Below are 23,234 nucleotides of genomic sequence, written 5' to 3' on the forward strand. Positions count from 1 at the left end.
CTAACACTTGTTTTAATTTACCCGTTGCTGAGATACATGGGAGGATAAAGAAGTATTCATCCCATACTGATTCAATGTACAGCTGCAAGCACATGCATCACGTTTTAAGAGGTGTAAGAATATTTGAGCATAGTTTAAAAAAGGGTAAACATGAGATTTTTCACAGGGTATTTCTTTTTGTATGTCCAGGATGATTATTTGGTTGCATCAAAATAATCAAGTCATATATTAATCAGGTATTTTTTACTACTTGAATAGCCTTGAAATTCCAAGCAGGCTCATTCCAATCAGGACATTCCAACCTACTACAACACTCTAGCTTAGTAAACACAGTACTGCTACTAACGCCACAGGATTTGCATAGAGTTTTCAAAGCCTCAGGATTAAGGGTTTTCTGAACTGCTCTTGACTTGCCCAGAGCTATTTTGTTTTATTGTTTAGCTCCTACTGCAATTTTTTGTAACGCCAAGTTGGCTATGTCTAATTTGTTATCATATCAGCTTATCTTTGCATGGCAAAGATACAGTTTCTGTAGAGAATGGAGATCCCAAGGCTCTGAACTCACCAATGGTCAATTAAGGAAATAGAGATCTGGAACTGAGTAAAACCAAACTTAGAGAGGTAAGAAAGAGAATAAAAGACAAATATCTAATACATGTAGAATGCACCATATTTAGTGAACTGAGATGTAATGTTAACTCTCAGGCCAGTGACGAATGAGCAAGTTGTAGTGTTAGCATACATACAAGAAGGACCCAATTCAGATCACAGAGTAAGGAACAAGAAACATCAACATCATATTCCTCTTCATGAAGGACTCATAATGCTGGTTACTGGCCATATCGACACATGTACCAGAGAGAAGCCATCAACCTGAGGGTTCAGAAGGGCAGTGGAGAGGTGACTGTAAAGCCAGAAAAAGACTAGATTCCAGGAAGGCTTTGTACAACAACATGAACTGCATTATTTTTGAGACTTTTTCTGTGTAATAATATTAATTTGCTTGTTTTCTTTTGCTTTCCTTCTTCTGTAAAAATTTGATCCAGAGTAATGATAATTCTTTTATTACAATGTTAAGATTTGAATCATACTAATAATACATTCTTGGCTTTGTGTATAAGGTGTGTTTCCTTTTTACATATAGTAAGAGTTTAAAGGCAAAAAAACATGGAAATGTAGCGAGTCTAAAGCAAAGCAGGAAATGAGGCATCTGTGAAGGAAATTAAAAGGATGAGAACAGAATGAAAAAGATAAGGTAACAGTTCCACAAATTATGATACCTCACAGCCAGCCACTGTCGGTCCACCAAAAGGTTAACTTTATCAATACGAATGTTGTTAGCATAGTGGAGTCGTTTTGGTAAGTCAGGACTCAGATAAGGCTTGAAGTGCTGAGGGGATTTTTTGCACTGTGCAAGAGGAAAGAGCACTATCATGAGTTTTGCTCAGTTTCAAATATAAACCACCATTCAAAATTATCACAACAACCTCAGTGACAGGAATTTAAGCAAAAAGCACATTATTCACAGATAGCTTTTCAGATAACCTGCAGATCTTCTTTTTGGCCCAAGAAACAATGGAAAGAAAAGTGTCTTCTTTTGGAACTGCTTGAAAATATATTGCTATAATATGTATAGCAATTTCACAGATAATGTGGAAAAAGTACACTTAAGGTTGAAGGACATTTAGTAGTATTCTTTTGTCTATATGTCCATCCTAATATCATTGGTATCTAGTATGTAAGACTACACTCTACAAGATAAAGTTTCTTGGCAGTTTATTTCTGCCATCTTCTACTACTTTACCATTCAATTAATAACAAACCAAGTATATATAATATAGCATTGTCTAGGGTTTTAGCTGCAAGACTGAACATTTATGCCACATAAATGTCCAGTGCTTAGCTATTAGCTAAAGGTCTTATCTTTCACATCTACATTTAATGTGGTAATATAACTATTGTGTTAGTAGGCACACCATGAATGCGTTTAGCACTGAGAGCCTAATGACAACCATATGACACACTGCAGTTTTAACAACATATGGCCACCAGGAGCCGTTCCAGCTGGCTGCAAGCATCATGGCAATGTTTCAGATGTGCTGGTCCTGGTCAGGAATCCAGCACTGTGACAAAACAGAACATCTAAAATGCTGAGGAAAGAGCTGCTGGAAAGCTGGGTAAGCTAGAGAAGTGGACTTGTTTTACCACACAGGCAGTACAAACTGTAACATGCTTGGAGTCTGATCTGACACCTTTAGCTCTGAGTACTAGAATCGTATACCCTGCACAGAATGACATTAACAGCTGAAATTTGAGTAAATGTGCTTGGATAGCCATCAAAGAAGCATAGTAGAATCCAGCAACATGAAAAATCAGGATTCAGTAGATTTGCTAGCCCAGAAGAGGTAGTCATTCTACAAAGGATAATCTAACTAAAGGGAAAAATAGAGAAAATCAATATAGAATATGATCTTATGTCTATTGATTAGCAATTAATATACAAATATTTTGTATTTGTATCCTTCACTTCCCAAAGCCCTCATTCTAAGAACTGAACGGGAAAAAATACACTAAGTTTTATGAATAAAAAAGGAAAGAGGAGGTGTTCTGATACCAGGTTGTTCCTATTAGGCAGAGATGTCATATCTCTGTAACCATTAGCAGTTGCAGTTTCAACTGGGGTAGAAAACATGCAAATTGTATTATCCCACTCACAGTACTGCTCTTTTCATGTGACAGGTTCCATACCATACAATGGGGTAGGGGATGTTGCATTGAAAAGATTTCTGCTATTCCCATCTATTGATATCCTACTCCTCCATCTGCTTTGGATACTGACGAATAAAGGATGTGTTCCTATTTATTCAGAATATAGAAAAAATTAAACAGGAACATTGAAAAGGAATGCTCATTGTCCTTTGGACTTCAGTGGCAAGCAAAATCTACATTAAATATTGCACAAGTGAGTTCAACACGTTGAAGGAAGACCTCTAGTGGGGATTTATCTGCAACATACCCAGCTGAGACTGCCAGAATTTTTCCAAGCTGAGAACATTTATTCTAAAAGTATTGGAACATCTGTCTAATGCTTGGATTAGGACTAGTCACAGAATAGAAAACAAACTGGCAATGAAGGAAAGGAAGGAAAATCATGGCAATACATAGAGAGCAAGCAGTTCGAATTTATCACCTTTCAGTAAATATAGGCTTGGTGTTCCTTTGTTTTGCACTCTTTCTGCAGTCCTTTGTTTGCATCCTTCAGAGCTCAGCTGTCACAGAACATACCCACAAGGAGCAACAGTCTACATGGGAGACACACACAAGCTTGGACCTGCCCTGAAGTGCTACATCAAAACAGTCTGGCAGGGATCCAAACAAAAATACTGGTATGGGGCCCATACCTAAAAGCACTGCAATTACTTAAGGGGTATGTCATAAAAGATCCTAAAAGGGACATATTGCAAAACGGCAATCTTGGCTAATGCTATATTTCTAACCAGATCTCCAGTATTTCCATAATCAGGTAAAGACTTAGTGTCTAAGTTATTCTACTTACATACTTAAGAGACAAAGTGTCTAAGAACAAATCAAGTACTGAATGAACCTTCTTTTGCTCCAGGCTTCAGGGATTTCTTTAGTCAGAGGTTGCTTATGGATCCTGTTTAGTAGCCCTTATGCGCCTATCCTCCATTAATTTGTCCAAAATCCCACCATCTATTTATATTTTCAGTCTCTACAACATCCTGTGGCAATGTGCTTTACAATGTCATTTTATGTTGTGTGGATAAGTTGCTTTAACCTAGTGTGGGTGTAGCAGTTGTGGCCCACAGCTAACAGATGCCTGTTACCTAAAGCATGTTTGTGCGGTATTCTGTTCTATAATGAAGATATACCCTACTTTCTCCATGTGAAGCCATCCACTTCTTCTCTTTCAAAGCGAAGTACAGAAAACTTTTCTTCTGAACAGAGATCCCCCATGGCAAACCTTTGTGCACCATCTCTGGACAGCTTTCAGAACTACACTGCGCTATTTAAACTGGCACAGTAGTCTCAGTTTTTCATGAACTGTGCTTCTTGATCAGATTCTTAAGAGGAACTATGAGGAAAAAATATGAAAATATTTACTCACTGTGAGGTTTTTAACAATTCCTTCTGAGTCAACTGTTAAAAAAGAAAAGATGAGTTAACATATGTTAGAACAGCTGAAGGTTCAAAGCCTCATAAGAAAAATTTGAACATGCTTTTTGTCTGTAGAATCAAATTTCTTCATTAGCCTATAAAGATTATGGTAGCCATAATCTTCCGTGGGTAGGACTCTTACATTTCCAAGGGTAACTGTCTGTAAGTGTGGTAGCCTGTGAAAGAACCTAGTACTTTGGGCACATCAAGACAAGACTGTAGAATACTGCCAGGGTGATGACTGCCTACACCTAAAGCTGACACACCATTAGTACCAAATTTTTTTCTCCCACATAACCTCTGTTTGAAGTATAACCATTTTTACCCTGAACTGGACCTGGAGCACTTGTCTTCTGCTTCCATGAGCAGTCACAGAGAAAAGTTCAATCTATCTTAGTATTTTCACCTTCCACAATTTCAAAGACTGATTTTAACCTTTTGCCGTTAGCTGTCTAAAAAACAAATATGAGCACTTCACAGAAGGAAAATTCCTTCAGAAAAAAGAAGGCCATTAGAGGAAAGGAGTCAACAATTACATTAAGATTAAGACACATAAAACCCATCATTTTTCTCTGTTCGGCTCATTACTCTGCTCTTGTCTTAGACTTCTACTTAAACCAAGGAAAGCCTGCTTCATGTTGTATAAATATTGTGCCTACAAATGTAAATACAATTAGAAGAGATTAAAAAGAAGTACAATGGATCCCAGCTTTTATTTGAGATCTGAAACAATTATGCATTTTAGAATACTTTATGAATTCTAGAAACTCACTAAATAGAGTACTTCCATGGTTTTACCTCTTTCATTCTTTTCCTGCATACAGAAAGTCTGAGGATTTTTTTTTTTTCCAGTTTGGTAGCACAATATGTATTCCAAGTCAGAGTCAGCTCACATGGTTTCAATTTTGTGTTCTTTTGTAATACTAGCTAAAGGGCCTAATCAAGGCTTAGATCCCAATGTGCTAAGATTCAGATTCCATAACTTTGTATACATGGTTAGAAATAGTCACCGCTTGAAAAAGACTTAGTCTGCCAATGTTGCACAAGAAATCTCTGAAGAGCAATGCAGTTACGAAAGACCTCAAGTTCCAGGTCAAAACAATGGAATGATCTTTACTTCATCTTTCCACATGCCAAGAAAATGCAAATCAGAGTCTGCAACAAGATTTTCTAACCTTCAATTTAATCTAAAGGGGTCATTTTTGAAAACAATCAAACAAAAACTTAAAAAAAATCTTCCATGGATGTTTAAGCCAGGTTCAGTGAACAGAAGGCTGTTCACTCTGCTAATTACTACTGAATATCCATTTTTCTCTATTTATTTATTTAGTTCCTGTTATATTGATTGTGCAATCCCAGGACTGATCCACACTTACAAGTATAGTAGTCCTCTGGAACATTTCTTGCTCGAATGCGAGATGCAGGCCCAGCGTATATGTAGAAATCAATCTGTTCAAAATAATCAGTCATATATTCTAATTGTGTGCAGTAGGTCGACTCCATCCCTGAAGGGTAATATAGAAACAGCTATTTTTTATATGCAATATATTGCAAGGAATATAAAATGAGTTACAAAATCTATCAGAGCTAGTAAGGACACATATTACACAGACGAATAAAACAATGTCTCAGTAAAATTTAGATTGAAAAAGTAACTATATACATTACCATGATCAGCTAAAACAATGACGTTTACACATTTGTGCAGGTTTCTTTGTTTAAGTCCTTCCATTAGCATCCCCAGTGCTTGATCTGCTAGCTGTAGGGCTTTAAGTACCTGTGAGATAAACCAGTTTTGTTAGAATTTTTGTTTCTGATTTCAAGTTCTCACTTAAGTGTAATCATCAAAGTTTGAAAAGCCATCTTTTCGGTCAGTTTTCAGGTTCTTAACATTGATTCTTCTTTTCTTTTTTCCATCACCATTAATTATGTGCAAAGTTCCATTGTTCTATCACCGAATATGTGACTTACAGACTCACAATTATTTTTTTCCATTACCTTAGAAAAACGCTTTACAATGCATTTAGTAAAAGAAAAGATTAAGACATTCAGATCAAATTTATTCCTCATTACCAAATTTATATAAAAATCAGATTTATGACATTAAATACATTTTTGTATGAATACTAACATTTTATTAACATTGAGAAGTGTTCAAAAAAATATTTACACACACATATTATCTATAAGACCACTGTAGTACCCAAGAAGGCATGGTGCCCTTCTCTCATATATAGTCCCTTTAAATTTCCTACAGAAAACCACTGACCACCACTGAAGTGATATGGGAGAAATCCGGTACTACCTGCCCTGCAGCCATTCACAGAGGATGGTTCTTTGCTAGTTGATTTACAGGAACAGATTTGCAGTTGCTTAAATTCATAGTACAGCACCATTTTTAGTGTGATTTAGAAAAACACAAGAAAATACTTACACCACCACTAACTGGTCCAAAAGAATGTCCAGAAGAATCTGGTTCTTCAATATACAAAGTGTAGAAATCAGGCCTCAAGTTAGAAATAAATAAGAATGGAATATTATGAGAATTTGAAGACAGCAATAAAAGAACATTCATTAAAAAAAAAAACCAACCAAACAAACAAACAAACAAAAAAACAAACCAAAACCCACGAAACTTAAAGTCAAATTATAAATATCTTCTTTAAACCTTAATAAAAGTCCATACAACAAACATAATTGTTCAGCTTCCTCTGAGTTTTGTAATTAATCAGCTTGGACCATTTGAAATTATAATTTCAGAAACAGTATCCAGTATCTTTAATTGGTATTCAGAAGTCTCTCAGAAAAACTTCAAGATCTCACAAAGCAAAGCAAGCTGTTCCTTTGAGATATAAGTGGAACTACTGCCTAAAGGATCTCTTCCTGTTTAAGCAGTGAGGATCTAGAGTATGTCCTAACTTCAAACATGTTAGAAATTTTTTAACAAATTATCATATAAAAGATTGCACTTAGTTACATGTCACAAAGTCAAGCACCACAATCAGTAGACATCTGCTTTTCATCCTGAATTAACTGTCTGCAATTACTTTCAGATATGTAACCTTTCTTGTGCAATATCTTCCATATAAGATCTTTCATCCATACACTTAGACTAGACACTGTGTGTTTCATGTTTCCTCTAGGCCATGCACCAAGGAAAAAGACACAACAATAAAAGAAAAATTACAGTACATTCCATTCAGATATATGTTCACTTTTTCATCTTTAGTATCTACAATCTTATCCTTTAAATGACTAGCTGTACTTGTAGAGCAGGCTTAAATTCAGCAAATTATCTGAGGAAGATTACATGTTTCACAAACACCAACTGAAATTTCAATTGCTAAGCATTAAAATCTTTGTAACCTGTAGTTTCACAAATCAGATAAATATTACAGTTACCTCTGAGATTTGGTGTAATCAAGCCATTTCAATATTCCTGAAATTCTCTGTTCATATGTAACTGAACTGAAAGGAAAAAAAAAATATGAAAAAACCCAAAAGTATGTTAACAAGGCTTTTGTGATAAGCCCTTCTAATTCCAGGATATAAAATGTCCACTCTCTAGTCATGTAGTAAAGTCACAGATACAGATTTCAAGAATGATGCATCTGAACAAGTTACAAGCAATCAGGTTTATTATTCTTATTTTTTATTTAATATAACTCAATTTTAATGCTAAATTAGACAGATCCAAATTTAGCAAACCCAAACAGGATGTTGGTGGGATTACCCATATATCTATATGTATGAAAAAAGAGATTCCAAGCTCAGGACATAAGCTTGAAGTACAAGTCAGAATAATTTTTATCCTTTATAGCACGTATAAAACTTGGACTTTCATATTTTAAAGCCAAGTATGTGCCCAGCAAAATCTTTCTGAGATCCTGTTTTTTCTCCTATGAAGGAATTCACCCATTGATAACTTTGCTTTCTCCCAAAGTCATACACAATATTTATGTTAGTTACTTACAGTACTCAGCTTTTATACTAAATGCATATCACTGCAAATCTTTTATTATCTACACAGACTTATATACTTGTTTTAGATCTTTGTAAATGTGCAGAATCATGGGAGATTTACTGAAATCAACATGAATATTTAGAAATAATTTATTAATATCAGTGTTCTATATTAAAAATTATATACAATGAAGGTAATTGCTATATTTTCACATGCATAGCCTGGGAATTAACTAGACAAAACACACAGAACTATCTTTCAGCAGCAGTCTGCACATTATCACACACAAACAAGACCAGAGGGAATTGATCTAGAGCTCATCTTCTTTCAGTAGCTTCCTTATGCAGCATCATCTCTTCAATTAGTTTCTGCTTCCTATAGCCTCGTGCTATAGAAGCATAGAATAGTTAGGGTTGGAAAGGACCTTAAGATCATCAAGTTCCAACCCCCCTGCCATGGGCAGGGACACCTCACACTAAACCATATCACCCAAAGCCTTGTCCAACCTGGTCCTGAACACTGCCAGGGATGGAGCATTCACAACCTGCCTGGGCAACCTATTCCAGAGCCTCACCACCCTAACAGGAAAAAATTTCCTCCTTATATCCAATCTAAACTTCCCCTGTTTAAGTTTTAACCCATTATCCCTTGTCCTACCACTACAGTCCCTAATGAAGAGTCCCTCCCCAGCATCCCTATAGGCCCCCTTCAGATACTGGTGTGCCATAAGTAAAAATTAAAAACCTTACTCAACTTTAACTTCACAGCATTATAAAGACATTATACAAATATGGAATTACTCAAAACCCAAAGCACCCTGTGAACTAAATTAGTGATTTGAAGTTCTCATGTTTAATGTAAAGTATCTTTCGAATTTTGAAGGTACCAGCTGAACTCACTCAGTGATAGCTTTTTGAGCCCTGTCCTTAGTTTCTGCATGTTAGGAAGTTTTCACCACATTTTTATCAATTGTTCCATTTCTTTAGTTCAGCAATATAATAAAGTAATTGAAATAATTCACTAGCATGTATCACCTTCACATTACAAGATACTATAGGAAACACAAACTTCCAAGTTTGTGCTCACTGTCTTATGGCAGAAGTTATCTGAAACCTTATTCTCAAGTACAACTATTTTTAAAGGGCTATATAGTATGTGTAGATTTTATGTGTGGAAATACGGTAATCAATGGCAGAGCTCAGCAGTGGCTACTAATCAGTTACAGGATATTTTCCTAGTGGGAGATCAATGGATTGCAGTTGGCTGAAACTTTCAAAACTGCCGAGGAGAGAAGAATATACAGTGTCCTTTGACTTTCTCATTGCAAATTCCCAAAATGGTTTTGAAAATTTCAACTAGTATTGGTAGTTATGGTTAAATATGGTTTATTTATGACCAGAAGGATGTGAGAAGGCACTTACCTCTCAAACTGTTGTTCAAAAATCTTACACTTAATTTCCTTCGACTGTTACAAGGCAATTTGGATTTTTGGAGTAATTTACAGGAATTTACTACAAGTTTTTTACAAATTTATTACAAGTAATTTACAGGAATTTACTAAAAGTAATTTACACTTACCCATTGTATTCAGTGTAGAAGGTGGGGTATGTTCCATTAATCGGAACATCAGAACCTGGCCAAAAGAAGGTACCTGCTTTCAAATTTTGGTATATTGCTGTCAGCCAAACCTATAGGCAAAGATACAAACAAATGATTTTATGGCATTTACACCACTGGAAGTCCTCAGATCACCAAAGTAAAAATACATAACTGAATCAGAAATATGGGCTGCAAGCATGCATGTCTCTTTCTTCTTTCACACAACACACATTTGCTTAAAGACCATATCTGATTTGAAGACTGTTTAATGTATATATTCTGAAGAAAAATTAGTAATATGGAAACCAGAAAGTTGCCATGTATTCTCAATGTAGGAAAAAAATCATAGAAGTATTTCCAAAATTGGCAACAAGTTCTTTTCTCCTATGACAAATGTCAGTGGAAGAATGGTTCAAAGCTGTATCAAGAACGTTCAGAATTTACATTAGGAAACACTACGAAGATGGTGGTCAGACACTGAAATGGGCTTCCTAGAGAGGTGGTCAATATCCAAAGATAGTCATATATACATATATATACACACATAGACAAATACACATACAGGTAAATAAATATATAAATAGTAGCTTGATATTTCCAGTAAATCATAATATAAATCATAACCATAGGTACAATCAGGGTGGGGTTTTTATTATGAAATGTGCCATATGTTAATATATGTGTTCATTTTGCTGGAAATTCAGCTCTTTTCTATTCTCTTCCTTGCTTTCATATGCCTGGACTCTGTATATGTATTCATAAATGAATATAACTTGGAAGTAGATTCTCAGATTTCATTTTGTAGCTAGTTGTGAAAAGGCAAACAAAAAAAATACCCCACAATAAAACCATATCCAAAATTTACTGGAGCTTCCTATGGCAAGAGATCCACTGCAGTACTATCCAAAATATTCACATCTTTTTTATTAACTGCCACATTAAGTGAAATTGTTAAGTCTTGGCATTAACATTTTAAGATTTCTTTCACTTTCATAAGATAAGCAGGTAGCAAACTGTTTTGTAAGCAGTCTATATGAAGCCCACAGGGCAAATTAGCACATACTGCAAATATATCACATAGCTTTGCATTTTTTCTCATCTTGTTTTATAATACGGCACATGAGACACTCTAGACATAAAGAATACCATGACAAGGAATAAACCTACTGGCTGCCCTTTCCACCATGAAGGGTTGAATTTTTCTGTTGATGAAAGTGAGAAATGCTTGTTCAAGTCTACATCATACATGTTGTTGTCAACAATACCATGAGATTCTGGGTACAATCCCTGAAAAATGAAAATAAACAAAAAAAAAAATGCTGAATCTTGAAATCAAGTGGAACCTGAAGTATGTTGCAATGCACACTGCTGCAGTGTTGCAACTATTCTTAGACCTGGTTTATCGCAGAAGCAGAACATGTTTTCCTAACTCACACAGATCATCATACTCCTCCTGCCAATGAATTCAGAATCCTTTTCAAGTTTCCTTGAGTTTCCCTGTTTTTTCTCCCCAGCCCAATTTAAACCTGATGTGCTATAGATTAAGCACCACATAACCGTATATCAGCTGCCAAACCCAAACACCTACTCTTACCAAATGGCTGTGTCCTCACCCATGCTCACCCATACCCAATTTCACTGACAAAGATCAGGAACAACTGGTTCATAGGCCAGAAGCAGATAGCTTACATATATAGACACATAGATCATGCCTGCATGTACTATCTCAGCATCTGTCTCTTTTGCCCCTCTAGCTTCCCCATGTCCCACAAAAAGATTGGCACCAAAAAGCCTTCCTATGGGGTTAAACCACAACAGTCACCCAGATAGTGAAAATAAAAAACAGCAAATTCTCACTTACTGTGACAATAGTATAGTGGTTTGGAAAAGTTTTTGTGGGATAAACAGCTCTCATGTATTTTGAATGTGTGCCACATGTTTCTGCAACAGATCATGGAGTTAATATAAATTTGTTTACATTTTCTTAATTGAAAAATAACAGTCCTGAAAACAAACAAAAAAGAATCACCAGAGTCAGTCACTGTGTGATTAAAAGAGAAATGGGACTTTAAATTAAGACGCAGACATTTTGGTGTCTTCTTGTGAGCTAGGCTTACCACCCCATTGCAGTCAATACATCCTGGACACTCAATTCAGCAGCCTGAAGCCTAGGTGCCAAGGGCCATTTGAAACAGCTTTAATGATCCTGCCTGGCATTCAGATGCTGCTTCTACATCCTGTCTGGCAACACAAATGAGTGTCTCAGATACTTCTGAGAACCAAAATGGCATTAGACATACACTTTACGCAAGGAGACTGAAGCCTGAGGTCAGACCAGGCAAGATGTTCTGGAGAGGTGTCTGGTGACCAGATGTATGGGAAGGAATCAGTTGCTTTAGCACTGGAGTCCAGTACTATTTAAGATAACCTCTGATATCCAACATATCTGCATGAAAGTTGGCAGTTTTAATGTAAGAACACTTTGAGATCTGTGTTCTTGTGTCTCAGCTGCTAAAGGCCACCTAGGATATGGCACAACACTCTGAAGAATACTAGAAACAGAGGTTAAGGCAACAATTTGTCCTGTGGCACCCTCTCTGTCTGTCAGTTGAGCTGACTTGCTCTCTTCGCTCTTGCACTGTGCTGTACAGACCGTACTAACCATAAACAGACTACAGTGAGTATGCAGACATCTCACATGCAGACACCTACATCCAAGAACACATCTAAATGCAGGTGTCCTGCTCTGGATTGAATCTCACCCAGATATCCTGTTTTGTCTCCAAACATAGTGCATTTTTCAGCAATTTAAGGCACCTACCATGACTGAATATCTGTAATATTTAAATCCACCATAGTATCTAAGTTATCTACCCACAAAACAAAGGTGTGCAGACTAGAAAATGCCCTAATGACATTTTTAAACATATGTGGAGAAACAGTTCTGTATTAAGCTGTAGTCATATGATTATTTGGTTCAGACTTCAAAACAATTTTTTCTCTGTACAATGTTTCAGGCAAAGAACAGAAATGGATTTTAACTAAACCATCTCAACTAAGCAATGAAAGCCTGAAATTATTTAACAAAACTGTTCCAGTGTGGTACAGGAAAAAAAAAAAAAAATTTAAAGAGTGTTTAAAGAAGGTCTGAATAACTGGTAAGTACATGAGAAAATCACCATAATTTTCATGGATTTCTCTTGAACAGTGAAAGAGCTACATTCATAGTGTAGGTATTTTGTAACAATTAACTTGATTAGCTCTACTGAAAATCCTAGGTTAATGGACTTAATAGCAAGGAAATATTTTATGCTACAAATCAGAGTTACTTTTTTTATTTTTGCAAAGAATTTCCATTTCCTTTTTACTGTAGATTTCTGAGAAGTATAAGCATGAATGTGCATAAGAAATTGTTAAAATTGATCATAAATATGAGTAATACTGAATTAGATTTGTTCTTATGTGAAAGGATTTGTGGAAACATACACATAGCATGATTTTCATGCCTTTTGTCAGTTTGGCATTTTCTTTTCACCTGTTTCAAAAGATTAAGCACTGCCTTCTGCAGTTCCAAAGTCATAATAACATCAAAGAATAAAATACTTGCACACAAAGTCAGGGTTGCACACTGCTTCAAGTTCAGGCTTCTGGATAACCTCATTATCCACAAACCATTCAGTAAAATGTAGTACTTTGTAACATCCATGTGAAGTTTTCAAATGATCACAATGGACATAGAATATGATTTATTCAGAACAGACACAAACACTGTGAATTTAGAACTTTTGCTGCTGAGAAGAAATTAATAAATAATCAGACATTTTGTCTAGATACAAAATATCTTGAGGCCTGACATCTAAAATACTCAGGAAATTTTAATGAAGGGTGCAGTAATGAGTCTCACTTTTTAGAGCCCTTTACAGCACAAGATAAGGGCCTTCAGTTTACTCTTTCTTCCAATATTAGCAAATACTGGGAAGCAGTTACTTGAACCTTGCTGCAATCATATCAATATATTAAATTATACCAATACTTTGTGTTTAAGTCTAATATAATAATATTCACTGGCATACTTTCAAATATGCAGGTTCTCCTTAACATCTTAAAATACCTGACTTGAAAAAGTGCATCTTTGAGGAAAATTTCCCAATAACCCAATGAATTTTCTCTTTGTATGATATGTTAATGATTATTTTAACAGCTAGAATTTTTCAATGAAGTACAGAGAATGCAGGAAATCCTTCTTTGGAACTTTTTTCCCAGTCTTAAACTGGATCTGAAAGTATATTTCCAACCATTTATTTAATTAAAACCTGCTGATCAGCATGAAAAGCCTTGTACAGAAAAGCCCCACATGTGCTGTGCACTCAAATGTAAGAATTACTGTAGAACATATAATGAAAATACTCAACTGATGAGGGAGACCTGATTTGTGATTTTCTTATTGATAAGCAACACATATGCATGACAGCAGTAAAATGGACTGGAGAGGTTGCATGCAGATTTCTAAAGAAAACAGGCAAAGCACTCTTGGTAACTTACTGAGTTTTTCAATATTTGGCAGCAAAGAACTCCATGTTTGCAAGTATTCTGCTCTAAACCCATCCATTGAAAAAAGGATAAGGGGTGGCAGATCAAACCTACGAGAAAATGTGAGTTTGTCATTGTAAAGGAGTTTGGAGTGTTTGTTACTTGTTGAGATCTTTAACAATATAGATTCTATTTTTAAAAGCAGGATCTTGAATTTCCATGTACTGCTCAAAATTAACATTACATTGAGCGATAAACAGAGTTCAATTTTGAAAGCAAATATATAATCCTCCTGAAAAACAAACATAATGAAAGCAAAACAAAACAAACAAACAAAAAACACCTGGTGGAATAAAACCAAGCTACTCAATACATATAGAAAGTAGAAAAAGAAATTAGGTTTTGTTAATCTTTTACTTACAAATATTTAATTACAAATACAAATAAATACAAATGCAGCAGACTAACCTCCCAATACAAATCCAGAGTATAGAACAGCTAAAGTACCCCTGTATATTGTAATGGATTGAATTTTGTCTCTTGTCCCTTAATGCATCTTAAAAAAATCTTCTAGGACAGCTGAACAAAGACTGTAAAAATACTGCAGTCACCCAGCTAGCAGTTAGGGTCAATTAACCTCAGTGCTGAGAAACGTAATCTTTTTGTAATGCCAGGTTTGAGCTAACATCTTACTCTACCACATTCCCTTTATGAAGACATCAGTAAGCAGTCCATGGTCTTCGTGGACTATATCTTTCAAGTTTCCCAGCTCTCATGGAACTGGAGAATATTTCTTTGCCTCAAGGCCCCCGACAAACTGAACTCAAAGCTACAAAAGGAATGCGGCAGCTGCTAATACATTTAGGGTAAGACTTCATGTAAAGAAACAAGGATAAAAGCCTCAGATCTGACTTCATACAGTAGGTATGATAAAATAGGCACAAAAGCAGCTGGTCTCTAGAACAGTGTTTAAATTGTTATGAAAATTCTAACTAGGAGGTGCTAGCTGTGAAAATAAACTTCAAAGTTATTAAACATCTCTTAACCAACCTAAAAGGACTGCTATTAGGAAAAAATGCATTAGTAGTTACGAAGTGCTGGTGATATATCACCTTTTTTCATAACACCAAGTGACGTCCGCAGGATCAAGTCATCTAGTGCTGCAAATTCAGCCTTTTTGTTAACTATCATTATATATTCCACAGTCTCTTTAGAAACGTATAAAGAAACGTAAAAATCCAAACTATTTTTAATTTATAGGAATGGTTCTCTAAATAAGCCTGGAAATACTGGGGGAGAAAATTATTGATAAAATGAAGTTACTGGTAACTGACTCCAAACCATTTTTTGAGTAATATTTTGAGTGATGGCTATTAAAAAGAAAAGTTATATATTCATACTACTATTACAGTAATCACTGTTACAGTTTGCTTCTTATACAGTGGTCTTTCCAAAACACAGAACTACAGTGGTACCAATACTTTATATAAAAACAGTTTGCATCAAACAGTTCCTGATTTAAATCTGAAATTAAATGGAGTAAAAATAATTGAAGCAAAAAAACCCCCACAAAACCAAAACCCTGTTACCTAGATAAAGAACTGCAGTCACAGATTCTAACAGTTATTACAGCTTGCATAAGGTGATTTATCTGAATTATCACAGATACAGTATAGTAACATAAAATGGACTATGAACAATTTGCTATACGTGAACTCTAGATAACTTTAACAAGTTTTCCAGGTCTTTACAAACTGACTTTCAATCTGGATTTGAACTTCTGTACTTTGCTCTAAACTGTAAATGTTAAATGCATATGCAACAAAATGACAAAGCTTTTAGTAAGAAAAATCATTGCTAGGCACAAACTGCTTCTTCTGAATATTCCTTAAGGCAGGAACCTTATCCTTTGTAAATATGAAAATCTCACAAAGACCTGCTTCAGGCCATTGGAGTAATTCTCACCATCACAATGATTTTATTTGCTAAGAAGACAAAATTCTTTTATCCTACCCAGCTGGACACTGAGGAGTTTCAAGTGGTACACATGGCTCTTCTACCCAAGGGATTTCACCTAAAAGAGCAAAAGAAAATACAGAGTTTGCATTAAGCCCAACATGCAAACAACAAAGAAGTTTCCAAGTTAATCTTTTTAGATCTCTTCCTCATATTTTTTTATGCTCCAGTATGAAATTATAGAAATGTAGCGCTAAAGATGCCTTTTGAAATCATTTATTGCAACCTCTAATAGGTTTGCCCTCAAACCCTGAAAGGGCTAACGCTTACAATTGTAAGTTAAGAACAAGGCACATATTACACAGACAAGCAAACAAAATGGAGAAGAAATCACTATGACAGTTTAGCCTAATTTGCATTTAAGTGACAAATATAATTTTGCAAAAGTTGCCTGAAATATCTACCACCTCAAAATATAAAGGAATTCTGATAAGAAATACACTGTTTTACACCACCAGTATAATCCTCAGGTATCGTTCCTATAGTATGATTTTACCAGCGCTATTCCTTGTGTTTAGCTGGAGCCTGTGTGAAACAATCCGGCATGAACAAAGATGTTCAGAAATAAGTAAAAAATAAGAAACCCAACCTGAAAATTAATTGCTAATAAAAAGGATGGGAGATTTTAGAGATTACAAAGTACTACAATGTGTACTTTGGTTTGTATGAAATTCCAAACAGAAAACATGCCTCCATCTATTTTTAATAACAAGAAACAACCCTGAACCATCTCATTTGGTATACTACTGCAATATTCAAAACATTTTGTCTTTTTTATGATTGACACACATTCACGTTGCTCTTCAGAAACTTTTTCCAAGTCAAAAATACCAAAAGCTTCACTTCAAAATGTTTTCATTTTCCAGAATGTCACTGGAACTCTAATCTTGAGAAACAAATGCATCCACCTTTATATTTGCCATGTTTGCCTATATATTTATTTCGCAGGACTATTTATACATAAATCTTTTTGACTTTTTATTTACCTTTGCAAATGCTGTTGTAGTTTACACAGCAGTCTTTTTCCTGCAAGCAGTCATCAGAACAGGAACAGTAACTTCCAGGTATCCGTGTCTCACCACAACGGAAATTAGTGCACCCCCAAGATCGGGCTCAAAATTGGAACAAAAATATTAAGATTCAGTTCACAGAGCCTTATGTAAACTCCTTTATGTGGAAATACCACAAACAAGCACAGAAAACAAAAAAGCTTTTATTAAGCTATAATTTACATGTCCTGCTTGAGTTGTTTTAGAATTTTTTTCTGAAAGGAAAACTCAAGATTTCATTTAACACATAAAGCTTATTTCTGCAGCCATTGAATGGTAACACTGAGTCACAGAAGAATTTATTTTGCAAAGGTTCCCAAAGTCACCTTCTTCAGTGCCTTCCACCCTTCCAAGAAGATTAAAAAAAAATAATTAAACCCATATTTCTCCTACACAAAACAAAGAGAAGGAAATGGGTCCTTTTCCAGCTCTTGCACCCAAGTCTCAGCAGACAGCAAGAACAGAGATGTTTTTGGCTGAAACAGGCAGAAGAAGTGATAAGGATGACAAAACATCCAAGCAGCTGCCAGGAAAGCAGAAAAAGTAAGAGTAGTCTGGTCTCAGTGGAGAGGTAGGCCAGTCCCTTGGAAGGCGAGTGCACTCCTCCTACACCAAGCCTCCACCATGCACTGTATGAGGCTGGAAACTGCACCTCACCAGGAAACAGCCATGCATTTTCAAAAGTGCAAGAGATGCCCTGGTCAAAGATAAACTATAATTTATGCTTACAGCCATCCATAGCTTTACCTGGGACAGGAAATATGCACTGCAAATGCTTCAGTTATCCATGGGGGACAAAAACACAGGGATCTGATTTGAGAAAGACACAAGAAAATTTTGTGTCCTGCCAGGCCACCAAGTTATGGGCCTCTACAGCCATTTGATTTCAGAAGCAGCTTGACACTGACATGTCCTTCGCTCTCTGACAGAATGTGACATAACTTCAGTATATCCATGTAAATACAAGAATTTATTCCTTTCCTATGACTATCACATGAAAAAAAACAAGTCCAAAATATAATGGCAACCAGTGAGCACTGCCTGTTGGGGAACATACTTGGCTCCACGCAGGTGTCCTCATAGTCCCAGCAGCAGTCCTGTCGCTCCCTGCAGTCACTGTCGCAGTGGCAGCCGGGCATCCCTTTCCTGTGTGGCTCATTGCACTTGTGTCTGCAGCTGACTGTAAGGAGAAGGCAGGGTCTGAGTGCTTGGGTAACCCTGTCCAAGACAAGTCAGTTGAATGGATCACAGGCATGGACTATGGGGAAAAATGTGCTGAGTAATTTCCCAAATCTGTTTCCTGAGTTATTACAACATCCCTTGAAAATCTGCAAGTTTGGTTGTTTGATTGAAAGGTGTCCAAATGAAGGGCCTCAAGTTGGATACAGAGACGTGTATTTTCTCACCACAGCTCTGACACCTTCAGGCAGGGTGAAGGGAAGTCTCTGGCTCTCCCAAGGACACCCAAAGACAACTGAGGACAAGTTCAAATCTCTAAACAAGACCTGCAGCTCCACACTAGCCTCCACAACGACAAGCCTTTTGTCTGCGTTCTTTGTACTGCAGAAATAGTCTGAAGCACCCTGAACACCTATATTTCCAGCTTTCTTGTCCACTCAGTGTTAGACAGTTACAGGTACAGCTACTCAGATTTTCTGGTGCAATTCTGTTACAGTTGCCAAAAGGTTCATGCTTTTGCAGGTGCACTGCCTACAGAATTTGGGCTTTAATATTCATTGTGTAGAAAACACATAGAGCTACAAATTATTCTTTTCAAGTTAGCCACCTTGTTTCACATGTAGAAAGTTCTCATGTTGTACTTTGCAGTTTAAGAGCTTGCATCAACAACTATAGTTCAATGCAAGAAAGCGTTACAAATAATTAGAATAACAATATATATAATGAGCATAAGTGTATCCATCAAAAGTAGAGATGGGAAGAAGAAATTGAGAGTTACGTGTTTCATGAGTGGAGTCTGTTCTGTCAAGGAAGACCTACATTTTTTCACAAATATACATATTCAGTCTGAATTTGCTTTTTTTTGGCTGAAGTTTAGCATATTTCATTTTTCCTCTATCCATTGACTTTTAAATAACCTAAAGTTGTTTAGGTGGTCTACCCAGTTTAAAATTGTACAGAATGTCTAAGTCAGAAAATATAAAAATATAACCCTTTTCCTCTGTGTGAAATGCAACTGCTCACACTCCAAATGATTGGCAACTCTTGCTTCTAATTTCTTTACAGCGTTTACATAACTGTGCAAGGTCAGGAATTTAGTATTTCATTAACTTTTATTTAGAATAGTCAGTAAAATTACAGGAGCTATAAGGAAATATACTTCAATATACAAACAGAATCAATTGTACTATCACCAAATGCAAACTCTGCTCTAATCTGTAAACATACAGACTGCCAGGTTCTCCTGACTCCATCCTCAAGACTCAGCACATATATGGACTGTGAACCCTTTTGCTTCTCTTTCCCACTGCCCTCATAGCACATGCAACTGCAAAAAGGTGTGTGCCACTCAGGGCTGAGGCTTCACCTCCCACTCAGCATAACATTGTGTGTATCTAATTCATATTTTCCAAATAGTTCTAGTTATGAAAGTAGGAAATAAAGTCAGTCCCTATTTAAGGTTCCTCTGTAACACCTGCAGTTAGTCACAAAAATGTTAACATGCTAATTTGGTGCCATCTTTCACTTACACCTGTGACCAAGATCTTCATGTAAATGCCAGTGAAACTCAGGCTGTTGGTATCTACATATTTTACACAGAAAGTTGTAATATAACATATGCACTATCAAAAGCAACTACAGTTCCATCTCATCCTATTTGCTAGGCCCATGATATTGAAAGATCTCAGAAGGAGCTAATACGTGATGAATAAGTAAGTAAATAAGTTCAATATGTGTTAATTAGGAATGAAAAGAGGCTGTGCTTCCTTGAACTCCTCCAGTATGAGATTACTATTCTTTTGGTTCTAAAGGAAGTGTTTTATTTACCATGTAGTTTGTTTGTTCTCATAGGGTTTTGCCCCTCACATCCAAACGTTACTTTGTTTTTCTAATTAAAAAATTACATTCCACCTAATCAATTATTCCCTTTTTACCATAGCTTTATAGAAATTGAAGTTGACAGATAAAATTCATAAACAGTTTAACATTAGCCACCTGAACTGTGCCAATCGCATTTTTACCAGATTTAGCTTCAGCAGTAACTATGCTGAAAGTATTATAAACATACCTTGCTCCTGAGCTCCATGGTTCAGTCCTAGTCCCAGACCTAATCCCAGGGATACAACCAGCAAAGCACACAGCAGAACCTGTCACATAGACACAAGAAAATTAAAGTTCACAATTGTGATAAAATGTTAGGTTTATTAGAAATAACTTTCTGATTACTATTTTTGTGAACCTATGATTTCTTATTAACTAATAATTTCTCTGAACTTGCTCATCAAAAAGTTGGAGACATTCTGAGCCTGAAGATAGAACCAGTGCAAGAATGATAAACTTGTGAACTGCTGACAAGACAACGCCTTAATACCGCACTTTTAACCTACTGTCAGTCCCATGTTGCAATCCAGAAAATTTTTGCTGGGAAAAAGATAGTAGGAAGTAATCAACATATTTACCTGGTTTGCAAATTATTCATCTGTGTAAAAAAGAAGGTAATTCCTTTATTTACCTCCTGTATTTTCTTAAAGTGTTCCCAAGGATTTCTTGAACTCAGCTGGATTGGGGCTGCAAGTGTCAAATCCCGACCACATGCCAGTTTCTCATAATAAATTAGCAAGCTCAGAGATGGGAAAGAGGCACATAGAAAGTGACAAACATCTCAAAGAAATCCCATAACAGAAAGAAGCATAAGGTCTGGGAGATAGGGAAAGAGCTGAGGAGACCTCTGTTAGCTTAACAGGCACTCAATATGAATGGCGACATATGTTGGCTGAGAGGAGCAGTGAAAAGTGACTACCCTCTCAAGAATATTTCATGGGGCACGCACATTCATATGTTCATATTCACTAAGGCAGTGATGGAAAAGAAAATGCATATCACAGAAGGGCACCATAAACCATCCTGGTTTACTCCTCATTTTTGTGTCAGAGCCTTCTTTTATCTCCTGCCAATACGAGGGACCAGCAGGTACTAGCAAATAAGATTCAAAATAAAGCAGAAATAAGAGAGGCTCAGTATTACTGTAATGGAATCTCTCAACTGAGACTATAGCAATTATAAGGAGCTGAGAAAAAATGTATGGTAGGATGTAACCAAGTGCAAATACACCACCCTGTTACCTTTTGCACATCCCTGCTCACAAAACCACCTTATGCTCTTTGTCAATGCCCATCCTGCCTTGCAGGTACTAGGCATAAGTGTGGCAGCAAGGAATGCTGCTCAGCTCTCAGGTGTGGGCGTACCATTTGGCCATGGAGCAGCTCCACACCAGGACAGTCTACACACACATTTCTCCTTCCCATAGCTCGGAAAGGTCCACGCACACAAGTGAGAAATTCAGGAGTGTGGCACACTATCAACAAGCTCTGTAACAGGGACAACTAGGAGACTTAACTGTGAGCCTGGCATGACACATACCTCTTCCTCTGAACAGACACAGAGGAAGGGGCTTCTTACAGACCCCACACTTTCTCCTCCTGCTGCTATGTTCCTTGAAACTGCTCAAGAATTTCCTGTTTCTCCCTTGCTGCCCACCCTCTTCAGCCTCATGCCACTGATTTTTTCCCAAGCAACATCAAATGCCAGCAATGCAAAAGCTTCTCTTTCTCTCTTTCATGCTTTCTCTTTCATTCTTTCTCTCTCCCACAGTTACTTTCTTTCTGCTGCTCACTCACTGGTTTTTGTACAAGAGAAATACCCACAAACCAGGAATGAAAATGGAATTGGTGAGAGAACTGGGTCAGAGAGACAAGTGAGATAAGCATGTTTGGACAGTGGCACAAACACTGAAGTCCCTGAAAAAGAGACCCCGAGTGTGAAGGCAGCAGTTTAATCCTACATCCAGTCAGCAAAGATGGAGAATCAGGCCACGTTTTGGCACATCATTGTACAGATGACACAAGAGGGCACATTTGACAATCAGTCTTTCTGGGCAGGGAAGATAACACTACCAAGTAACCAAACAGGTCTTTTTTCATTGAGTACAGATAAGCTCAGTCACCAGGAAATGCATTCTTCACCTTGAAGTTCACTATAGTTTTACCTTGTAATTTCATTAAAACTCAGTTTGTAACTGAAATAAATAGATTGTACTAAGTAGACAGTACAATTATTACAACAGCAAACATTCCACCACTGCAAACAATGACAGAGATGAAATAAAAACCTAAAACCCCAAACCCAAGGTGTACAGATGAGATACTGCATTTCTTATATTATTTACAGAAAACCCCTTGACTTTGGGACATTCATCCTTAAGATGAAATAACATCAGTAGCACCTATTCAAATCCTCAGACTTTCCACAGCTAAATTCTATGTCTAAATTCAGACTACTTCTACTTATTCATAAAAAAGTTGTTCCTAATGCATACGCTCTGCTACCTGGAGGACTTATTAGACAGTATGACTGCTATTTGTGAGTACACAATTTTCTGCCTCAGCTTTCAGGAAAAGTTGCCAAAGAAGTACTTCATGGATATAGTTTATTATATATATATATATATTTATATATAAAGTAAATAAATGGTGTGGAATTATATTAACAGTTTACACTTCCAATATTTAGATTTTTGGGGTTTTTTTTTTGTTTTTTTTTTTTTTTTTCATTTGAAACTAATGTATTTGAAAGAATTAATAAGTTTTAGGATACTTCTATTTCCCACTTTACTCTTCCAAGTACCCCTTGAAAGTATAAATTACTTTCCTTTATAGTTA

General features: G+C 36.3%; 1 protein-coding gene across 1 annotated transcript in view; it reads right to left on the bottom strand.

Moving 5' to 3' along the window:
- The window catches only part of ENPP3 (ectonucleotide pyrophosphatase/phosphodiesterase 3), a 36,705-nt gene that overhangs the window by 12,373 nt on the left and 1,098 nt on the right, over positions 1 to 23,234 (bottom strand). The window contains exons 2-15 of the mRNA XM_061378392.1: positions 20,585 to 20,663; positions 18,395 to 18,517; positions 17,275 to 17,400; positions 16,286 to 16,346; positions 14,285 to 14,382; positions 11,604 to 11,683; positions 10,910 to 11,029; positions 9,722 to 9,831; positions 7,582 to 7,647; positions 6,614 to 6,686; positions 5,848 to 5,956; positions 5,556 to 5,684; positions 4,130 to 4,161; positions 1,281 to 1,408 (exon numbers count right to left, since the gene is read on the bottom strand). Coding sequence (XP_061234376.1) covers positions 1,281 to 1,408; positions 4,130 to 4,161; positions 5,556 to 5,684; positions 5,848 to 5,956; positions 6,614 to 6,686; positions 7,582 to 7,647; positions 9,722 to 9,831; positions 10,910 to 11,029; positions 11,604 to 11,683; positions 14,285 to 14,382; positions 16,286 to 16,346; positions 17,275 to 17,400; positions 18,395 to 18,517; positions 20,585 to 20,663 — 1,334 coding nt within the window. The remainder of the gene's footprint in view (positions 1 to 1,280; positions 1,409 to 4,129; positions 4,162 to 5,555; positions 5,685 to 5,847; positions 5,957 to 6,613; positions 6,687 to 7,581; positions 7,648 to 9,721; positions 9,832 to 10,909; positions 11,030 to 11,603; positions 11,684 to 14,284; positions 14,383 to 16,285; positions 16,347 to 17,274; positions 17,401 to 18,394; positions 18,518 to 20,584; positions 20,664 to 23,234) is intronic.

This window comes from Neopsephotus bourkii, unplaced genomic scaffold (assembly GCF_033783945.1).
Source record: "Neopsephotus bourkii isolate Nb327-2 ecotype Australia unplaced genomic scaffold, CSIRO-AGI_Nbou_v1 NB_1765, whole genome shotgun sequence".
In the NCBI taxonomy this organism is placed as follows: Eukaryota; Metazoa; Chordata; class Aves; order Psittaciformes; family Psittacidae; genus Neopsephotus; species Neopsephotus bourkii.